The following is a 17,144-nucleotide window of genomic DNA, read 5'->3' as shown; positions in this document are numbered from 1 at the left end:
AAAACGCATTTTCGGAATTTCTTTAATGTGAGCGGTTTAGATTTTGAGAGATTATTATGATTTTTGAGGATTCTGATTGTTGATTCTGACTTTGACAAGAGGAAATATTTTCTATTTTGTTTGCCGTTGTTTCTTAGCGACCGCTATAGCGCTGCCAGATCGCGGATAACGGTCGCGACCCAAAATAATTTCGCGACCTTAAATTTTTACGGGCTTTCCAATCTAAAATTGTTGCATTTATCTATGGGTGCAGCCATAAAATAATTTTAACTAGAACAGTGTCAATTCTGTGTTAAATCGTGGAAACACCATACGCCACCGAAAGCCTTCGTTATCGTCTGGAGAACTAATTATCCAACTGACAGGTTGACATGATAAGGTCATGATGGCTTAATTTTCAATTCCGTTTCCGGTTATTCAATGGGGCCATTTTCAGTTCAAATTTATTTTTATTTTTTGTTTTGGTCTTGAAGAGAGAAAGGCGGACATTTGAGAGAACACGGACAGCAGGCATATGAAAACGGCAGCCTTATACAAAACCTGAAAACAGAAAAACAATTTTTATTTATTATTAAAATTAACATGTAAAAATACAATAGGATTAATAATATAATTACTGTTAAAAAGCCTTCGCATTTTCCCAAAAAAACTGGCTGTACTAATCAAAGATGCAAAAGGATTTCTAGTCTCCTCGGATAAACCATAATCAGATATCAGTCCGATTTATTGCGTTATTGACAATAAATCGCACACATATTGGAGATAACTAATGTTAGCTATAGTTAAAAATGATCTTACCTTGCTGTAAATTGTATCCATTTTCAAAAAAATCGCCGTATCATTAAGATAAAACCAATTTTCTTCATCTAAAAATATTTTTTTTTTCTTGTATTTATTTATACCATATTTTTATTACATGGGACATACCTACAACTGCAGAAACGTCTTTTCTCCAGGATTGTTCATGTAATTATTATATTTTATTGAAAAAAAAAAAAATTTTATTTATAAATTTCTGCCGAAATATCAAATTGAATTTACAAAACAAAACTAACCGGAGAGAATTAAAATGGCGTCGAAATTTGTTCTAGAACAAATCTAAAGTCATTGCCTGGAAACTTATATGGTGAAATTGTGATAAAATAATTTAGTACTCACTAAAAACACGGTATGTCGTTAGTGGTAGGAAAAATAATTTTTAGGGGTTAATAGTTTATTTGGTTGCCTGTGAAATGCACTTTACAGGGTGTTCCTAATTAATCTATAAAACATAAAAAATCTGTTAGAATACGGGCGAAGGCGGGCTTTTATAAGCTATATTTTTTTTTGCAGGCCAGTAGATCAGAAGGAGTAAATTTAGAATAATGTATATAAAATTGTTTTAAAACACATGAGGAATCACACCACAATTTTTTTAGACTAATTAGAAGACACAACTGAATATTGTTCATTGATCATGATTTGTGATAAATCAAAAAATACCTTTCAGTGAAAGCCCAAATTTTTCGCAGGAAAAATTTTGAGTTTTTTTTTTAATTGAATTTGGGGCTGCGTCTGCAAATACCGGTGTGTTTATTCTATCTTCTAAATTTTAAATATCATAGTCAGAAATAGTTTATTATTTAGTAACTGTAAAAATAGTATACTAAGTTTTATCAAATATTGTGATTTACTTGTCTAACCCTTGTTAGTCAAAATTTATTATTTAATAACTGTAAATATATTATTCTCTATGTTTTATCATAATAATAATCTGATAACTCAATATATCAGTAGTAACTTGTAAAACTAAGTCTTGAAATTAATAGTAAACATAAAATATTTACCGAGAAAAGGCGGAGGCGCTGGGTTAAACGTGGTCTTCACTAAAAACACGGCCAGGGCGCTTTGACCCAAATTTTTACTATTAAGTGTCATATCTATTCAATAGAGATTTATATTTCGTTTTTCTATGTCTAAAGTTGTTCTGAATCTGTTCATTCTAAACTGTAGAGTCTAGACAATAGTTAGACGGAAACGTTGCTGTCTTGTCTGCGCCATACTTGTCCGTTCAGAAGATGCCATAAAATAATTAACTAGAAGAAGTGTCAACCAGGGGTGACAGTGAAAATAGGAAAAATTGAAAACAGGCATAGGTGTTCTCCTGTCATCTCATCACGACAGTATGGCCCTAAGACAAGGACAGCATTGTTTTTGACTAACTATTGTCTAACTTAACAGTTTAGAATTGACAGATTTCAGTTTCAGAGACAACATCAGATTTGTTCTAGAACAATTTTCGGAAAATATTCTACGCCATTTTTATTCATTCCGTTTGTTTCTTTTGCGAAGATTTCATTTTAACTATTTCGCGCCTGAAAGTTTGGATTAAATATAAAGCGTAATAAAGTATAAATTATATTTAACGTTAAGAAATCTTCTGGACACGACAATGCCGTTTATGCCAGTAGCCGGTACTTGTCCGTGTGCTTATATGAAAACTAGGTAGTAAATACACTGTTTTTACATTTTTAGATGCGAAGAAACTGGTTGTGGCAAATCCTTTGTATCTGGCGATTTTTTTGAACAATGGAAACGCGAATTTACAGCAAGTAAGGATCATTCTTTATCACTATAGCCAGCGATTAGTGATATCCGTAGTGGCGTATTTCTTGGTCAATACTTGCAATAAGAATCGGACTGTAATCGATTATCTTATCGACGTAAATCTCTTTTTTGAATTCTTTTTGATTTATAAGCTAGGTCTCTTTGGGAATAATGGCGCGCTTTTTTAAACAGTTTATTTATATGTTGTTTAACCTATTTTGTATTTTTACATTTTAATATAGTATAAAAAATTGTTTTTCTGTTTTCAGGTTTGATTTGTTATGGAATAAGGCTCCCGTTTTCATATTCCTGTGTCCGTTTTCTGTCCTTGAAGTTTGCGAATGCTTGTGTTTATTTACAAATTTTATCTGTAAGTCATGCTTAGTACTTAACTAACTTTACTGTTAAAAGTGCATATATTAACAATTGGTATTATTTTTCCACATTCATTTCATTTTTATATTTATTTAGTCACGTTTTTCCATATTTAATATATATGTGATAAATTATTTTTTGGCTTTATTAAAACTATTTAAAAAAAAAAAAAAAAATACATTTGAACTGAAAAGAGGGCCCGCAAGTTCGAAAACCGGAACGAAATGCAAATAATTAAGGCAATCATCTCCTTATCATTCCGCGTCAGCTTGGGTAATAAACTTAGCTTCTCCAGAACGGACAACGAAGGCTTTCGGTGGAGTATCGTGTTTCCACGATTTAACACAGTTGACACTGGCTTTCTAGTTTTATTTTTACTGGTTCGACTCTGTGTTAAATCGTTGAAACACGATACGCCACCGAAAACCTTCGTTGTCTTCTGGAGAACTAATTTTCCAATTGACAAGTTGACATGATGGCTTCGTATTAGTTTACGTTTCCGGTTATTCAATGCCGGGCCCTCTTTCAGTAGTTAAATGTAGTTTTCATGTATCTCATAATAACTACACAAAACTTTTTCAAACAGTATTTATTTGAGTATGAGACAAACGGACTAAATCAATACAATTAAAAAATAAAAAAGAATGAAAACACAAAAAAAAAAAAACTTAAAATTATATGCAAATTTTAACGCTAAATTACAGTTAACTAGCGGTATTATTACAGCTTATGTCACCATACTGACACGCTTATCAGAACTATCCTCCGACTTATCTCAAGTTAATACAATATTTACAGCATCAGGGACAGAGAAAAGGGAGGGCAGCGAAATTGGAAAGGAAGCCTGTATACAAAAGAACTGAAACAGAAAAAACATTTTTTGTATACTAAACAATTCAACAATAAAAAATATTTTTTTTTTTTACTTTTTATAAATATACTGTTTAAGAAAGCGTCCATTATTCCCAGAGAGACCTGGCTTATAAATCAGAAAGAAGCAAAAAGAGACGTTTAGTCGGATAACAATCGGATTGTATCAGTCAGATAGATTTATTGCATTATTGAAAATAAATCGCACATACTGGAGATAACTAATGTTGGCTATAGTAAAAATGATCTACCTTGCTGGTAATTTATTTCTTTTCAAAAAAACTCGCTTACATAACATAACAAAATTTTCTGTGCCATCTAAAATACAAGACATAAGTGTATTAATTTAGCTACGCCAGTTTTTCATAAACATGGGACCTACCTAGTACTGCAGAACGTCTTTCTCCAGATTTTTATGAATATATATTTTATATGCTTGGATTACCTTTAGTATTTTTAAAATTTACTGCCGAAAATCAATTGAATCTACAAAACACACTAAAGGAGAGAGAGATTAACATCGGCACGTTCCGAAATTTGTTCTAAAAACAAAATCTGAATATGTCTACTGACATCTTTGTAAATTTACTTGTGAAGATATAGGACAATAAGTAAGAGAGAACATATGCAAATAATCCTCTGGTCTAGGCGGTCATAAGTTCGTCCTCAGAGAGATGACAGGAATAACGTCAATGAACTGTTTCCAATTTTCCATATTTCACTGGTCACCCCGTGAGGAGAAGGACAGGAATGACACTAATTACTGTTTCCAATTTTCCCATTTACTGTCACCGGTGTGCCCGGTAAATGCTGTCGTTGCCGCTAGTTTCCGGCTGTGTCATATAGCCGCATTACCTTACTTGTAGTCGTTGTAAAGTGTTTATTGTTTATTTTTCTGTTCATAACTATTAAAGATATGATTGCCGTGCCAAATGTGCAAGAACAATTGACTAATTAAATAATCCAATTTTATTCTTGAAACGACTTTCGAACGGTAGGCAACTCTCAATTCCATTGGGAGTCAGTGGCTTGTTATAGAAAGGCGCTATTTTGTAGATATTTTTAGTAAAATGTATGAAATCCAATGACAGTCGAAATAAATGAAACACGGACTTACATTTTTTGGGCGAATCCATCATTGCTTAGAAAATTGCCATGGTATGCAAATGTCACTAACCGGCCGCATTTAAATGGAATTACTACTATACGTACGGGATAGCTAAGCCCGCATTGTAACAAGGAATTCGATATAATCTCCGAAATAATAGATTACGGGCGTAGAATATTTTAAAGCCATAATAATTAAAAGGTAGTACAGCTTAATAAAGTAGGTTTTAACTCTTCTGTAATTATAATTTTTAGAAAATTAAGAAATTTAAACATAACATTAAACGTCGCAACGCCAGCTGATGCCGAAAACGTACACATTTTACTATCTTCACTCCTAAATTTAGGCAAGCAACCAAACAATCCAGTCGAATTCGTTACATAAATTGCTCTTACGCGTTTCCAATGTGTTGTAGTTTTTCGGAATGTTTTACGATGATATTCCAGATTATTTTTTTTTCGTGGTATTGGTTTTAGTGATTTTATAGATAACCAATCAGACAATGGTGCCGAACTTGCTTAATTTCGCAAAAATTAGAGATCGATCTTAACCTAGAAAGTTTCATTCGAATGGGAGTTAAGGCTATTTTCAGTGCGGTTGCCGAAGTAAATAGAGAAAATCTTTGGAAATCATGATTAGTAAATCACAGTTTTTGGAATGTACCGTTATAAGTAATGAATTACATTTAAGCTAGTTTACGCTACGTTTGGTCTTATGAATATTTTTGCTCATAATTTTTAATTATTTAAAACCAAGTATACAAATACCAAGTTTACAAATGCGAGATTAATTTGTTGAAAAAGATATATAAAAAATTAAAGATGCCAAATTACGAAAAATGTTCATAAGCGAAATAACATATGATCGAGAAAAAAAAAAAAAAAAAAAAAAAAAAAAAAAAAAAAAAAAAAAAATTATTTTATATGTAAATTTATGGGAAATGTCATCGATTTCTCTTCTAAGCCAACTGGAGGCCTTTTTTCTATCATGCTGATTGTTATTAGGATTTTAGTGTTAAAGATGAGTTCTTTAAGTCGTTTGTAAAATCAAAACTAAGTTAATATAATGATTGAAAAAAAGTTAGGAAGAGTGACTTTGGTAATTACTACTAATACAATGATCGAAAAAACGGCATATCGAAGACTTCTGGATAACATCGAACTATGATTTTGCCAGGTCTATTCTCTAGATGTGCATTTATTAAAATTGACATAAAGCTTTCAAAACTCGAATACTAATATAAGAGAATTATTATTATTATAAAAAAAAAAAAAAAAAAAAAAAAAAAATATCCAAAAAAAATTTCGAAGATTTTTTTTTTTTTTTTTAGTTTTTAAAATTAATTAGAACCTTCTTAAGGCCAAACTAAGGCCGTAAGTGCCATTAAAAAGTAAAGAGTAGGCTCCATGACATATCTCGCCAAAATTATCAGTGATTTGCATTTTTTACGGCCGTTCTTCTTTTGCGATGGACTCTAATGTTTGCTGGTAACATAGGAATGTATTTTTGTTTGTTTATTATTGGCTATAAAAAATTAATGAGTTTAATAAGATGATGCAATTCTTTGTTTGATATGTTTATATAGCATTACTTATTTTTTGTTTAGTAATTCGGAATTGGAAATTAATTTATTTATTCGAGTACAAGGTCCCGATTATCCGCGAAGAAACTGTTCCAGAAAATAAGCTAAATTTTAGAATTTTCTTTTGTTTAACAAGATCTTATTATTGTGCTATAGTTGAAGTATTTATACTTAATATAAAATTGTAATTAGTCACGACAGTTTTAAAAGTTATTCTCATTTTCCCACGTGCCTTCAAGCAAAATAGATACCATTAGTTCACATAAAGTGTTTATAAAGTCGTTCTCGTTCGTATTCATTGAAATGCTTGCATTGGATTATTATACTGGAGCAATTTACAGACTTTTTACTATGGAAATGTGTATCATAATATTTCCATTTAGTTTTTTCATTATTGGAGTACGAGAAGTAGTCGATTTTCAAACAATTTGAAGAGCACGAGCACACAATAATATCGTATCCAACATCATACCGTAATGATCGAATAAAAACGGCGTCAAACACAGCTAGGAAATGAAGAGTCGGCTGCCATGCTTTATATGTTAAAATTATATGGAAATGTCATCGATGTCATTTTGCAGGCAAATCTGACGCGCTTTTTTCCGGTATTGAACGCGGATATCTAATATAATTATTATTAAATCAGAAGTAACGCTGCCCATGACACACGTTTCTCAGATCTCTGACGAGCGTTTGCATCTCACGGGAATCTTCATGGACTCGGATACAGCCAGTTTGTCCCACTCTGCATAAGCAAGAACGAATGTCCTGTTCTGATCTGTTCCTTTTTAATGAAATGAAATGCCGGGTCTACTTTATTTAGAGCTCATTGGTAAAAATCTGAATTTTTTCTCTTACGAATCATTTATATAAGGTTTTTTAACAAATCATAATTATTATAACCCTGGTTAATAATTAATAAGTTATTAAATATATTCCGGTTCGTATTCTAAATAATTATCTCAGAATCTAAAATAACATACAAGATTTTAAAATGATATTAACTTTTATGAAACATATTTTTTAATATGCCGGGTCGTCTCCAAAAGTGGGGACTCTCCTTATCACTTGAATTTTTTCAGATAAAAAAGACAGTTGGTATGTTGTAGCGCACTATGCATAAATTAGGATTGATTGACGTATTCAATTGTTTTTAGCCCCGTTCCCAGAACTGCGACTGTCGCCAGCGACACGACAAAAGAACCAATCAGATTTGTACAAAATTCAAACAACTGTCAATTTTAAATTTAGTATAGCTCCCATTGGTTGTTTGAAATGTCAAACTGTGTCACCCGCGACACGACGTTGTTCTGAGAACGGGGCTTTTGGTCTCTTCCTGTCTCACCGGAAATGATACCATCTTTTGATTTTTAAAAGCGCCCTCGGTATATTGCTACTTTATTCGATAAAAAATGACACTCTGAATAGAATGACATATCATGTCAACTTTTGACGTTGTCGCTTAAAAACAAATCGTATTTTAAATTTCAATCCAGGGTGCCATGGTGTTGTTAAAAACACTAAGTTTTAATCAAGGAGCCTTGGAAAAATAGTTTTGATCGTCTAATGGGTTTCGTGTCTTGTCTAGGCCAGTTAAAAGATGTACAAATCGTATTTTTAATCATATGTCAATTTTTTCAAATTGAATAAGGGTGACTCATTAGCATATTTGGAAAAAGCATTTTTTATGAATATATTGATACCAAACACTTGGTATTTCGAGTCAAATTGAACTGAAATTGAATTGAATCGTTATGAACTGCGTGTTACAGTTACAATTAAACCATATGCGAAAATGTCAAATTTTTCATATGATATGTCATTCTATTCAGAGTGTCATTTTCTATCGAATAAAGTAGAAATATACCAATTGTGCCATTTAAAAATTAAAAGTTATAGTCATTTCCGGTCAAACAAGAAGTGACCAAAAACAATAATTGAATGCGTCAATCAATCCTAATTTATGTCATATACTAGCATACTAAATCTTGTTTTTTTATTTGAAAAAAAAAATTATGGGGATGAGCCACTTTTGGGACGCACCCGGTATAATAAAGACAGTACCGAGTTAAATAAATGTAGTTTTTCATTTTATCCACTTCCTATGACCTTCCTTGCTTTAATGGAACAGATTTATGTTTTCTATAAGACATCACTTAACCAGAAAAAAAAAATAAAACAATCATAATTTTTTTTCTCCCTGTCGCCGATTCTATTATATCTGAAGAATAGATCCTGTTTTGATTAATATTAGGGGTTGTAAATGTTTGACTAAAATTAATATTTTTTTTAATAATTTCAAAAATTACGTAATTTCGATTATAAAATTTCTTCTATAACATTTATTTTATTATTTTTATCCTTTTTGGACTCGAAGACGTTTTTTCTAAACTTTTATTACCTCTCCTAAATCTTAATAAAATATAAGAAAGTTTAAATACGATATATTTTTAATTTAATTATAGCTTCATTAAAATAAAAATGTAGTTAATGCAAAAAATTACGAGTAGTTTTTGGCGTAGTTTTTTGCTTCATAAACTACTTAACAACCCTAGTTTGGAGTCGATATTCTTTAGTTAATCTTTAAAAACCATCATCCAAATATTGATGTTACTTCAGAAATTATTTGGAAAAAAGACGAAATAAAAATAAAACTTCTACACCCTGTATCTCCAAAACTAAGCATTTTACACATATTACAACACACATTTATAGGAACTTTTTTACTTATTTTTATCTGCAGAATATGCTACCGAAGTTTCCTAGCTGGAACCACCCTGTATAAAAAAGTTCTATTTTTCAGTACAAATATAGTGTTTTCCAACATAGAAAAGAAAGATTTATATAATCACGGCTTATCAGTGATGGGCGGTGGGTAAATATCCACTGGGTATATCAGCGGCGTAGCTAGACGTCAATAAAAGGGGATGTAATAAGTAACTACAATTAACATTTTACCAACACAATAGTTTTTTTGAAGAAATGTAAGAAGTTGTTGATGTGTTATAAAAAATTGTATTTTTAAAAAATCTCTTATTAATTAATTACTAAAGATGAAAATTTAAGTAAAATATAGTCCTTATTCATGTCATAAAATAAATACATCTTAACAACACATAAACTGTATCTTTCTTATTAATTTTCCATATCCATTTTGCCTTTACCATTCTTCTGTTGGTTCATCTGTTGAGACAAGAAAGCCAAATGCCCTTTGGGACACTTATTAGCGTAATGACCCTTTGAGCCACATTTATAACACGTGACATCTTCCAATTTTTTAAGAGGCTGCCTGTGACCCATCGTACCATCATTCTTTTTACTCTCATCATTAATCAGCATTTGTAACTCTTTCTGGTGATGGTGATCAGACATTTTGTTACAATGGATAGCTTTGTGACCGTGTTCTCCACAGAAATGGCAGATAATAACCGGGGGCTTGTTTTTGTCTGCATTTTTCTGATCCGGAGGAGCAGGTAATTCAAATCTTGGATGCATGTATTTACATTTGGGTCCGTCAGGGCAGAAACCAGCTAAGTAGTTTGTACATAACACTCGTCTAACATGCCTGAAAGGAATTTATTAATAAATTTGCAAGAAAGGAATGCAAATAACTGCATCTTACCTGTGTCTACAATGAGGACCATGCCTACAAAACCCTCTGTCATACCAAGGGCAATCTTTAATCTTACTCTCAGGGTCTATGTGTAAAAAGGGACATTCTTTATTATGACAAGCATTAAATCTTGAATAGAAATAACACTCAGGCATTTTCGTCATATCATATTCATGTAAAAATTCACACTGATCCCCTAAAAAACACAAATACCAAACAAAAATAACGTATTTTTACTATGTTATACCTTTTTTGCAAAGTCCTCTGAGCCAATGTTTACACACAATAGTTCTATCACCTCGAACATGTCTAAAGGGGCAATTGGGGCCTTTTGTGCAACCTTGGGAAGCGTAGAATTGACAAACAGCGGCAGTAGACTCTAAAAGTGTACATTAAAGTAGTAAAATAAGTAAAATATGTAGTTACGACGAATCTTACTGTCCATTCCAGGAAATGGTAGCGGCAGCGCTCCATATTGCTCGTCTAAAGCCACTTCAATATCAAATTTAAAGTGTTCTACGTCGGCTATTAAATAATCCATTCTTATTCTTTAATATTTATCCAGATAAATTAAAAACCATATCATAAACAATACCACAATACATTACAATTTTGAAAACTACGAAAATGAGGTTAAGTAGTATATTGGTTTAATGGCCACAGATGCCAGGGCTATCCGGCCGGATGGTAGAATTAACTACCTACGGTTGAGCCTGGGTTGAGCGTTTATATAGATGATGACACACAGACTGTAAAGCTACATTCTAAATCAATTCACTGGCCGAGTCGTACTTTGGCACGCAAGCTTATCTTATGTACTTCAGTGTACTCATTCACAACAAAATTCGACGCCAGAGTGCAAGTTGAAGTTGGATTGAAAGCTTGCAAGCTGCAAACTTCCACTTCAGCACGGAATTTTCGTTTGACAATTATGACAAATTTGACATTTAAATTTTAATAATTATTTTGTTTGTGTCGTTGTTACAAGCCATTTCCTGTGAAAAGTAAATAATTATTTAAAGAAAAATGGGCGAAGGACGCTCTTCTTATTTTATTAGGACTTGTGGCTTTGCTGTTAAAAAAACGGCAATTATTGTTGCAGCTCAATAATTAGCTTGACCGAAAACCAAGGGGTTTACCAAAACCCAAAAAATTTTGGGTGCTTGAGACACATTTTAGAAAAAAAAAAATTTCATCAATAAATGACGTTTTTGTTTCCATTTTTCTAAACATAAAAACTTGGAAAGCTTAATTAACAACTGTCCCGGATTTTGACTCTTCCAAAATCAAAACCAATAACTAACCTAAAATATGTCAGGAGAACGTTTAAACACGCATGCGCAAAATTCGAATTGAAATTTGTTGTGAATGTTTAATTTCGTGCCGACTTTAACGTCGAAGTGCCACTCGGCCAGCGAATTGATTTCGAATGTAGCTTTAATAGTAGTAACACGGCACATAAAACAATCGGCACGCCAACTCTGCTCAGATTTCATTGTTTAAAATTTCTATAAAATTTGACCTTGACGGCGCCATTATCGTTTCCTAGTCAGGGCCGGATTAAAACTTATCAAAAAATTTCTCATAAAATACGACAGAGTCGTATTAAAAAAATACTGTAATTGATTGAAACTGAATTTTATTTAAACAGCACTTTTGTCCAAACAAATGAATCGTTAACCGCGCATACTTCTCGAAAAGTAAAAATGAAAAAATCAATTAAATATTTCACTGTAGAGAATAGACAATTAAAATTAAAAAACATGCAACTAACAAAAACATGCCAAGAGTTACAAACAAGAATTAAAGAAATACCAATAAAATATTTATTGAACAATATAAAGAGGCTACGTACAAATTATGCCCATCAATGGGCGTAGCAAATTTTATTTATATTCAAATTTCACAAATTAATAAATCCACAATTTTTTTTTGAGAAACTTCTATTTTTTTCATGGCAGGAAACAAAGTAGGTACCGCATTGTATTTTATACGGTTACAAAGTGAATTGGTAAACATTTTAAATTCAAAATGAACAGAACGCAACTTGTACCTTTTGTGGGCCTTATTTATATCTTCAATCAAGTCTTCTCTATTAGCTGCAATTGCCCATGTTCTTGCCCTAAAAATGTATTGTTAACTTATTTTGGATATACTCATTTTATTTACTTTTATAATTATATTTAAATTAATAGTATAATGATTTTTAAATTTAATTTTTAATGTCTACATACCACATTAAATCTTACTAAACATTTAACATTAAATCTTATTAATACTGCATGATTCGAGAAAACGGCGTCAGCGATGGCTATGAAATGAAGGTTGCTGTCATTTTATATGTAAATTTATATGGGAAATGTCATCGATCGTCATTTCCTAGCCAACTGGACGCCGTTTTTTTTTGATCACACAGTATTAAAGTTTGTTAAGATTTTTAATTAGATCTTCCTATTTAGCTGAATGTCCTAATATGTATACTACTGTTTTTTTTCACAACTAAAATATGTTAAAATAATTAATCACATAGACCTGGTCATTTGATTACTGTGTATAGGATTTTAACGTGTAAGACAGAGAATAATATAAATGACCGGTTGACAGACAGAGAGACAGCATCAAAAGGGGCCGGCGAGAAGCCGGTGCGACCGATACAGTGTTGCCGGTTTTTACGGGTGTGGGCATAGATTTAGGAAGAACAGATATCACATTATGCATTTTAACCCGATCAAACATTCGGAGGTTGACTACGTACTGTAAAACCAACTGAGATAGAGAAGGCGACATTGCCAATATTATCAAATTATGCGCCTATCTACTTAGTTTGATTTGCAGAAAAAGGTGAATTTAAAACCTTCACCGCATCAATAAATTTCAATTTCTTAATTAAATTAATAGTTTATTTTTAAAGAAGCATGCGTAATAATATGTTATTAACCAGAGGATATATGCGTTACTATTAAAGCCGACATGCATTGTTTAATGTGCTGAAACGTCTAGAACTATTGGCAACGTCGCTGCTAGTCTTCCAGAATGAAATGAGCTGTCCGTCCCACCACCTCGCGACACGGCCCTTGGTCCGTTATAAAGCGTATTACGTTTAGCTTACGGTATGTTTGAAGTCGGAATCAAGTCCGAAGTTAACTTTTCAGTGTTTTTTCAATAGTTTTTTGTTTTGTTTAATGTACTTTTGAATCTGCGAATTTTCAATATGGTACGACAGTGTCAAATGTGTGGACAAATAAGCCTCAAATTACCCAGAATTTGTCTTTTCACAGGTAGGTATTGTCTCTGCCGCGCCGTAATCGCCGTACATAGGCGTCCCACAAAGGAGCCTCTCACAATTAAAATAATTTCTAATTATATTTGATGAAATTTGATCTATTAAACAAGAACGTAGTAGCCGGTAATTAAATTATAATTCGTCTCAATTACTACCTAAGTGTTGTAAGATCATAACAAATTTGAATATAAACGTTACATTTGAAACTTTATTATAAGCCAGAAAGTGACATTTTATCTTAAAATTGCGTCCTATTTCCTAGTCATTATATACGATATTCTAAAGCGAATTTTTGCTCAACAAATAAAACAAAGGTACTTACCTGACCTTTTTACATTTTATTGCTTTATTATATCTGCCCCTTCGGCCTTAGTTTAGAGATTTTTTTACCACCGTACAAATACATCTTCCTAGAGTTATTTGTACGGTGTGTTTTAACTTTTTAGAATGGGACGAACTGTAAATAATTCTAGGCTACTAGTTTTATGCATACCTATATAGAGTGACCCAGGCCTCCAAAAAGCTTTTTTACCTATTACGTTTTTGGTTTGTGATTTTTATTTCAATTTTTACATAAGATGGGGGCTATTGTAACACATTTTCAAAATATTCTTGTCAACATACAGGGTGATTCAAACCGCAATACATATGCTTAATACAGTTCATGAAGATTAGACATTTAACTAAAATTTGATTATCTGATGAAGCTACCTTTAAAAGTAATGGATTTGTAAATAAACGTAATAGGTATTCATTATTATGCGACAGAAATCCGATACTGTAGCACACAGATTTTATACTTTTAATGATAAATGCCTTCTATTGCGAGACTCAAAGGCAATTGCCTCGTATCAGAGCCATCATAATACAAGAAGAAGACCGAAAGTCAAATCTTGTCTTATATTTTCAAAAAAAAACACAATTTTCTCATTAGAGAACAACGGCATACCGTCGAGTCGGCCTAAAAACACGTAAACATTTACGTACGCATGCGCATTTCTGATATTTCTTATTTTTTATACACGTAAAAGATTCTTTACGTCTACGTATACGTGTCAGCAGCGGCCGATTCGACCGTATGCCGTTGTTCTCTAATAAATATTGATTTTAGGTATAGGAAGTTATTAATAATACAAGATTAAACAACTATTACACAGTACTTCACAGGAAGCTATCGATTGCGAACTAACTAAATCGTTACTAATTAGGTACTAATTTTGAAAGGTTCTTTTTAAGATAAAAAAAGGTAAAAACTAAAACCTAAACTATCATTTGAGATTAAACGGGAAGTTCTAAATAATGTTGTCTATTCTAAACAAGAAAATTTATTTATAAGTTAAGTTTTATAACAGTCCTAATAAAATTTGGACGAAAAGAATATTTCTTGTTTGTTGTAGGTAATTTTCTCAGGGAAAATACGTAAACAAAAAATGACTTTTAAGTCAAAAGAACAAATTGATTCTAAAAAGGACTGTGTCCTTTCAAAAAAGGACAAGTGGCAACCCTAGGTATTTCTGAATGGAAAATTTAATGGCAAATCTACAACTTTGGTTTGAAAATATGTTCCGGCCACCTATGTTTACAAAATGTCTAAAATGTGCCTAAATGCCTCCATATATTCTGAAAAAAAAAAATGAAAGAAAGAGAATACAAACAAACAAACCTAATATAGAACTGTTTCGGAAGCCTGAGTCACCCTGTAAATATTCAAAAGTAACTGAAAGTTTATATAGAAGTAACTGAAAGTTTAAATTGAAAATCCACGTTGGGCCGATTTTCGAAAACTACTAACGTTTCAACATAAGTATATGTGGGATATTAATTGTATTATTATATTAGACCTTATAACAAAACTCATCTGACGAAAAAGTGTTAATGTAGTATATTAATATGGAGTAAAAATTTACTAATTACTTTACTAATTAAATTCGTTCCAAAAAACGATACGCCACTGCCAGTAGAACAATCCAAATGCGCCAGTTTAGTTGCCGGGTTCGGAAATTTAGACTTCTCTGTCTCTTCTGTCCTTGTTTGACACATTGGAATCTTGAGCACTACCAACGAGTATTTATGTGAATGGAGATCTCGGGTCTTTATAATGTCTTTGGTGTGGGCAAGGTAAAGCTAAGCATGGTGGGAGAACGCATTGAGAGGGGCGGTGCTTTATGTTAAGGTTCGTATTCACTATCCGAAAGAACAAAGGAATGAAATTCGGTATATTTGGACAGCAAACCGAATGCATGCGGCCGTTCGCCATTCGGTTCGCTCCCTCATCTGTTTCCATTCGGTATATCAAAGACGTTCGCAAACGAATGAGAATTATAGAACCGCGCGAACAAGACTGGACGTTCGCTCGTTGGATAGTAGCATTCGTTCGTTCGGATAGTGAATACGCACCTTTATGTAGATGAAAAGGTGGGGAAAGGAAATAGATCACCTGAGATCCAAACTATTTTTGCATCATTCTTTTCGCCTAGCTGTTTCGGTGTGTACGTTAAGTGTTTCAAAAATGGCTATTTATACGACCGAAGAGAAGGTGCATATCGTTAAATGGTTTTACATTTCCTCAAGTGTGGAAGAGGTCATTGGGCGTTATGTGTTCACCTTTCAAGATCGCCCTGTGCCTTATGCCACAACTGTACGCAACATTGTTCATAAATTTGAGCAAACAGGCTGCATTGCGGCGTGCAGAAATTGTGACAATAAGGAAGGCGCAGAGAAGGTAATTCCCGACAAGGAAATTAATATTTGTGCCGCTGTCGAAACAAGCGAACCTTGTTCAAGCCGAAATATAGCCGAACAAGTTGGTTGCAATGCTCGAACGGTGCGCAGGGTTTTAAAAGCATGGATATAAGTCCTACAAATCAATCAGTACCACGCAAGAAATTTTTCCCGCAGATTGTAACAGACGTCTGGAGTTTTGCCGAGGCTGTAAGAGAAAGAGCCGACGGAATAATTTATTTTTGGAAAATATATTATTCTCAGATGAAAGCTCGTTTCCCTTACATGGCTACCACAATCCTTCGATAGTACGTTATTGGTCTCGAGAAAATAAGCACCTTAGTATGGCACTGCGGACACAATATCCACAAAAACTAAATGTTTGGGCTGGCATGCTGCAAAATCATATCATTGGGCCTTTTTTTATTGATGGTATGTTAACAGCTGCCAAATATTTGGATATGCTACAAAACCAAATTGTACCAGCAGTTCGAAATTTGCCAATCAATTTTGAGGAAGTGTGGTTTCAGCAGGATGGCTGTCCTGCGCATAACGCGCGGAACGTAAATCTGTTCCTTCAAACCACATTTCCCAATCGGCTAATTTCCACACAAGGCACAATTAATTGGCCACCACGTTCTCCTGATTTGTCGCCCAATGACTTCTTTCTGTGGGGATATGTAAAAAACTCCATTTATGGCCATAACCATGAACGACCCATGAATATTGACGAGCTGCGATTAAAAATCGTTCAGTCGTTAGAAAATATCCCCGCTGTTATGTTAGCTAAAGTTAGGTCAGAGTTTTATAACCGTCTTGGCTATTGCGAAGCACAACAGGGAGGTATTTTTGAACCTTTGATTTAATTTTTTATAATTATTTTGCTAATTGTCCTTTTTTAAAGTTGATTTTTAGTCATTTTTTTAATGCTTGTTTTAACTTATGCTGAAACAGCAACAAAAACATGAGCAGTATAGATACAACCGGACGTTTAATTATTTTTATT

At 32.8% G+C, this 17,144-nt stretch overlaps 2 protein-coding genes across 2 annotated transcripts; one reads left to right on the top strand and one right to left on the bottom strand.

The window, feature by feature from the left end:
* Positions 1–9,478: 9,478 nt before the first annotated feature.
* LOC115886232 (cleavage and polyadenylation specificity factor subunit 4) lies at positions 9,479–10,823 on the bottom strand. The gene is made up of 4 exons (XM_030905319.1): positions 10,573–10,823; positions 10,382–10,513; positions 10,144–10,330; positions 9,479–10,086 (listed from the first exon to the last, which is right to left on the bottom strand). The coding sequence occupies exons 1-4, from the start codon at positions 10,673–10,675 to the stop codon at positions 9,657–9,659; spliced, it is 852 nt and encodes a 283-aa protein (XP_030761179.1). The 5' UTR covers positions 10,676–10,823; the 3' UTR covers positions 9,479–9,656.
* A 5,749-nt stretch (positions 10,824–16,572) lies between these two features.
* On the top strand, positions 16,573–17,004 carry LOC115886242. Its single transcript, XM_030905329.1, has one exon. The coding sequence runs from the start codon at positions 16,573–16,575 to the stop codon at positions 17,002–17,004; it is 432 nt and encodes a 143-aa protein (XP_030761189.1).
* The last annotated feature ends 140 nt before the right edge of the window (positions 17,005–17,144 follow it).

The sequence above is a fragment of the Sitophilus oryzae genome, unplaced genomic scaffold (genome assembly GCF_002938485.1).
Source record: "Sitophilus oryzae breed Bouriz unplaced genomic scaffold, Soryzae_2.0 scaffold_476_pilon_pilon, whole genome shotgun sequence".
NCBI classification, from domain to species: domain Eukaryota; kingdom Metazoa; phylum Arthropoda; class Insecta; order Coleoptera; family Curculionidae; genus Sitophilus; species Sitophilus oryzae.
Note: the sequence above shows the minus strand (reverse complement) of the source record. Positions and strands in the feature narration are given on the sequence as shown.

What these genes read in the sequence shown, in the direction of transcription:
- LOC115886232 (XM_030905319.1), bottom strand. Translation starts at nt 10,675, where the DNA reads ATGGATTATTTAATAGCCGACGTAGAACACTTTAAATTTGATATTGAA. An exon ending in CAGAGGACTTTGCAAAAAAG is followed by an intron (nt 10,331 to 10,381) that starts GTATAACATAGT and finishes TGTGTTTTTTAG; the next exon opens with GGGATCAGTGTGAATTTTTA. An exon ending in GGTCCTCATTGTAGACACAG is followed by an intron (nt 10,087 to 10,143) that starts GTAAGATGCAGT and finishes AATTCCTTTCAG; the next exon opens with GCATGTTAGACGAGTGTTAT.
- LOC115886242 (XM_030905329.1), top strand. Translation starts at nt 16,573, where the DNA reads ATGTTAACAGCTGCCAAATATTTGGATATGCTACAAAACCAAATTGTA.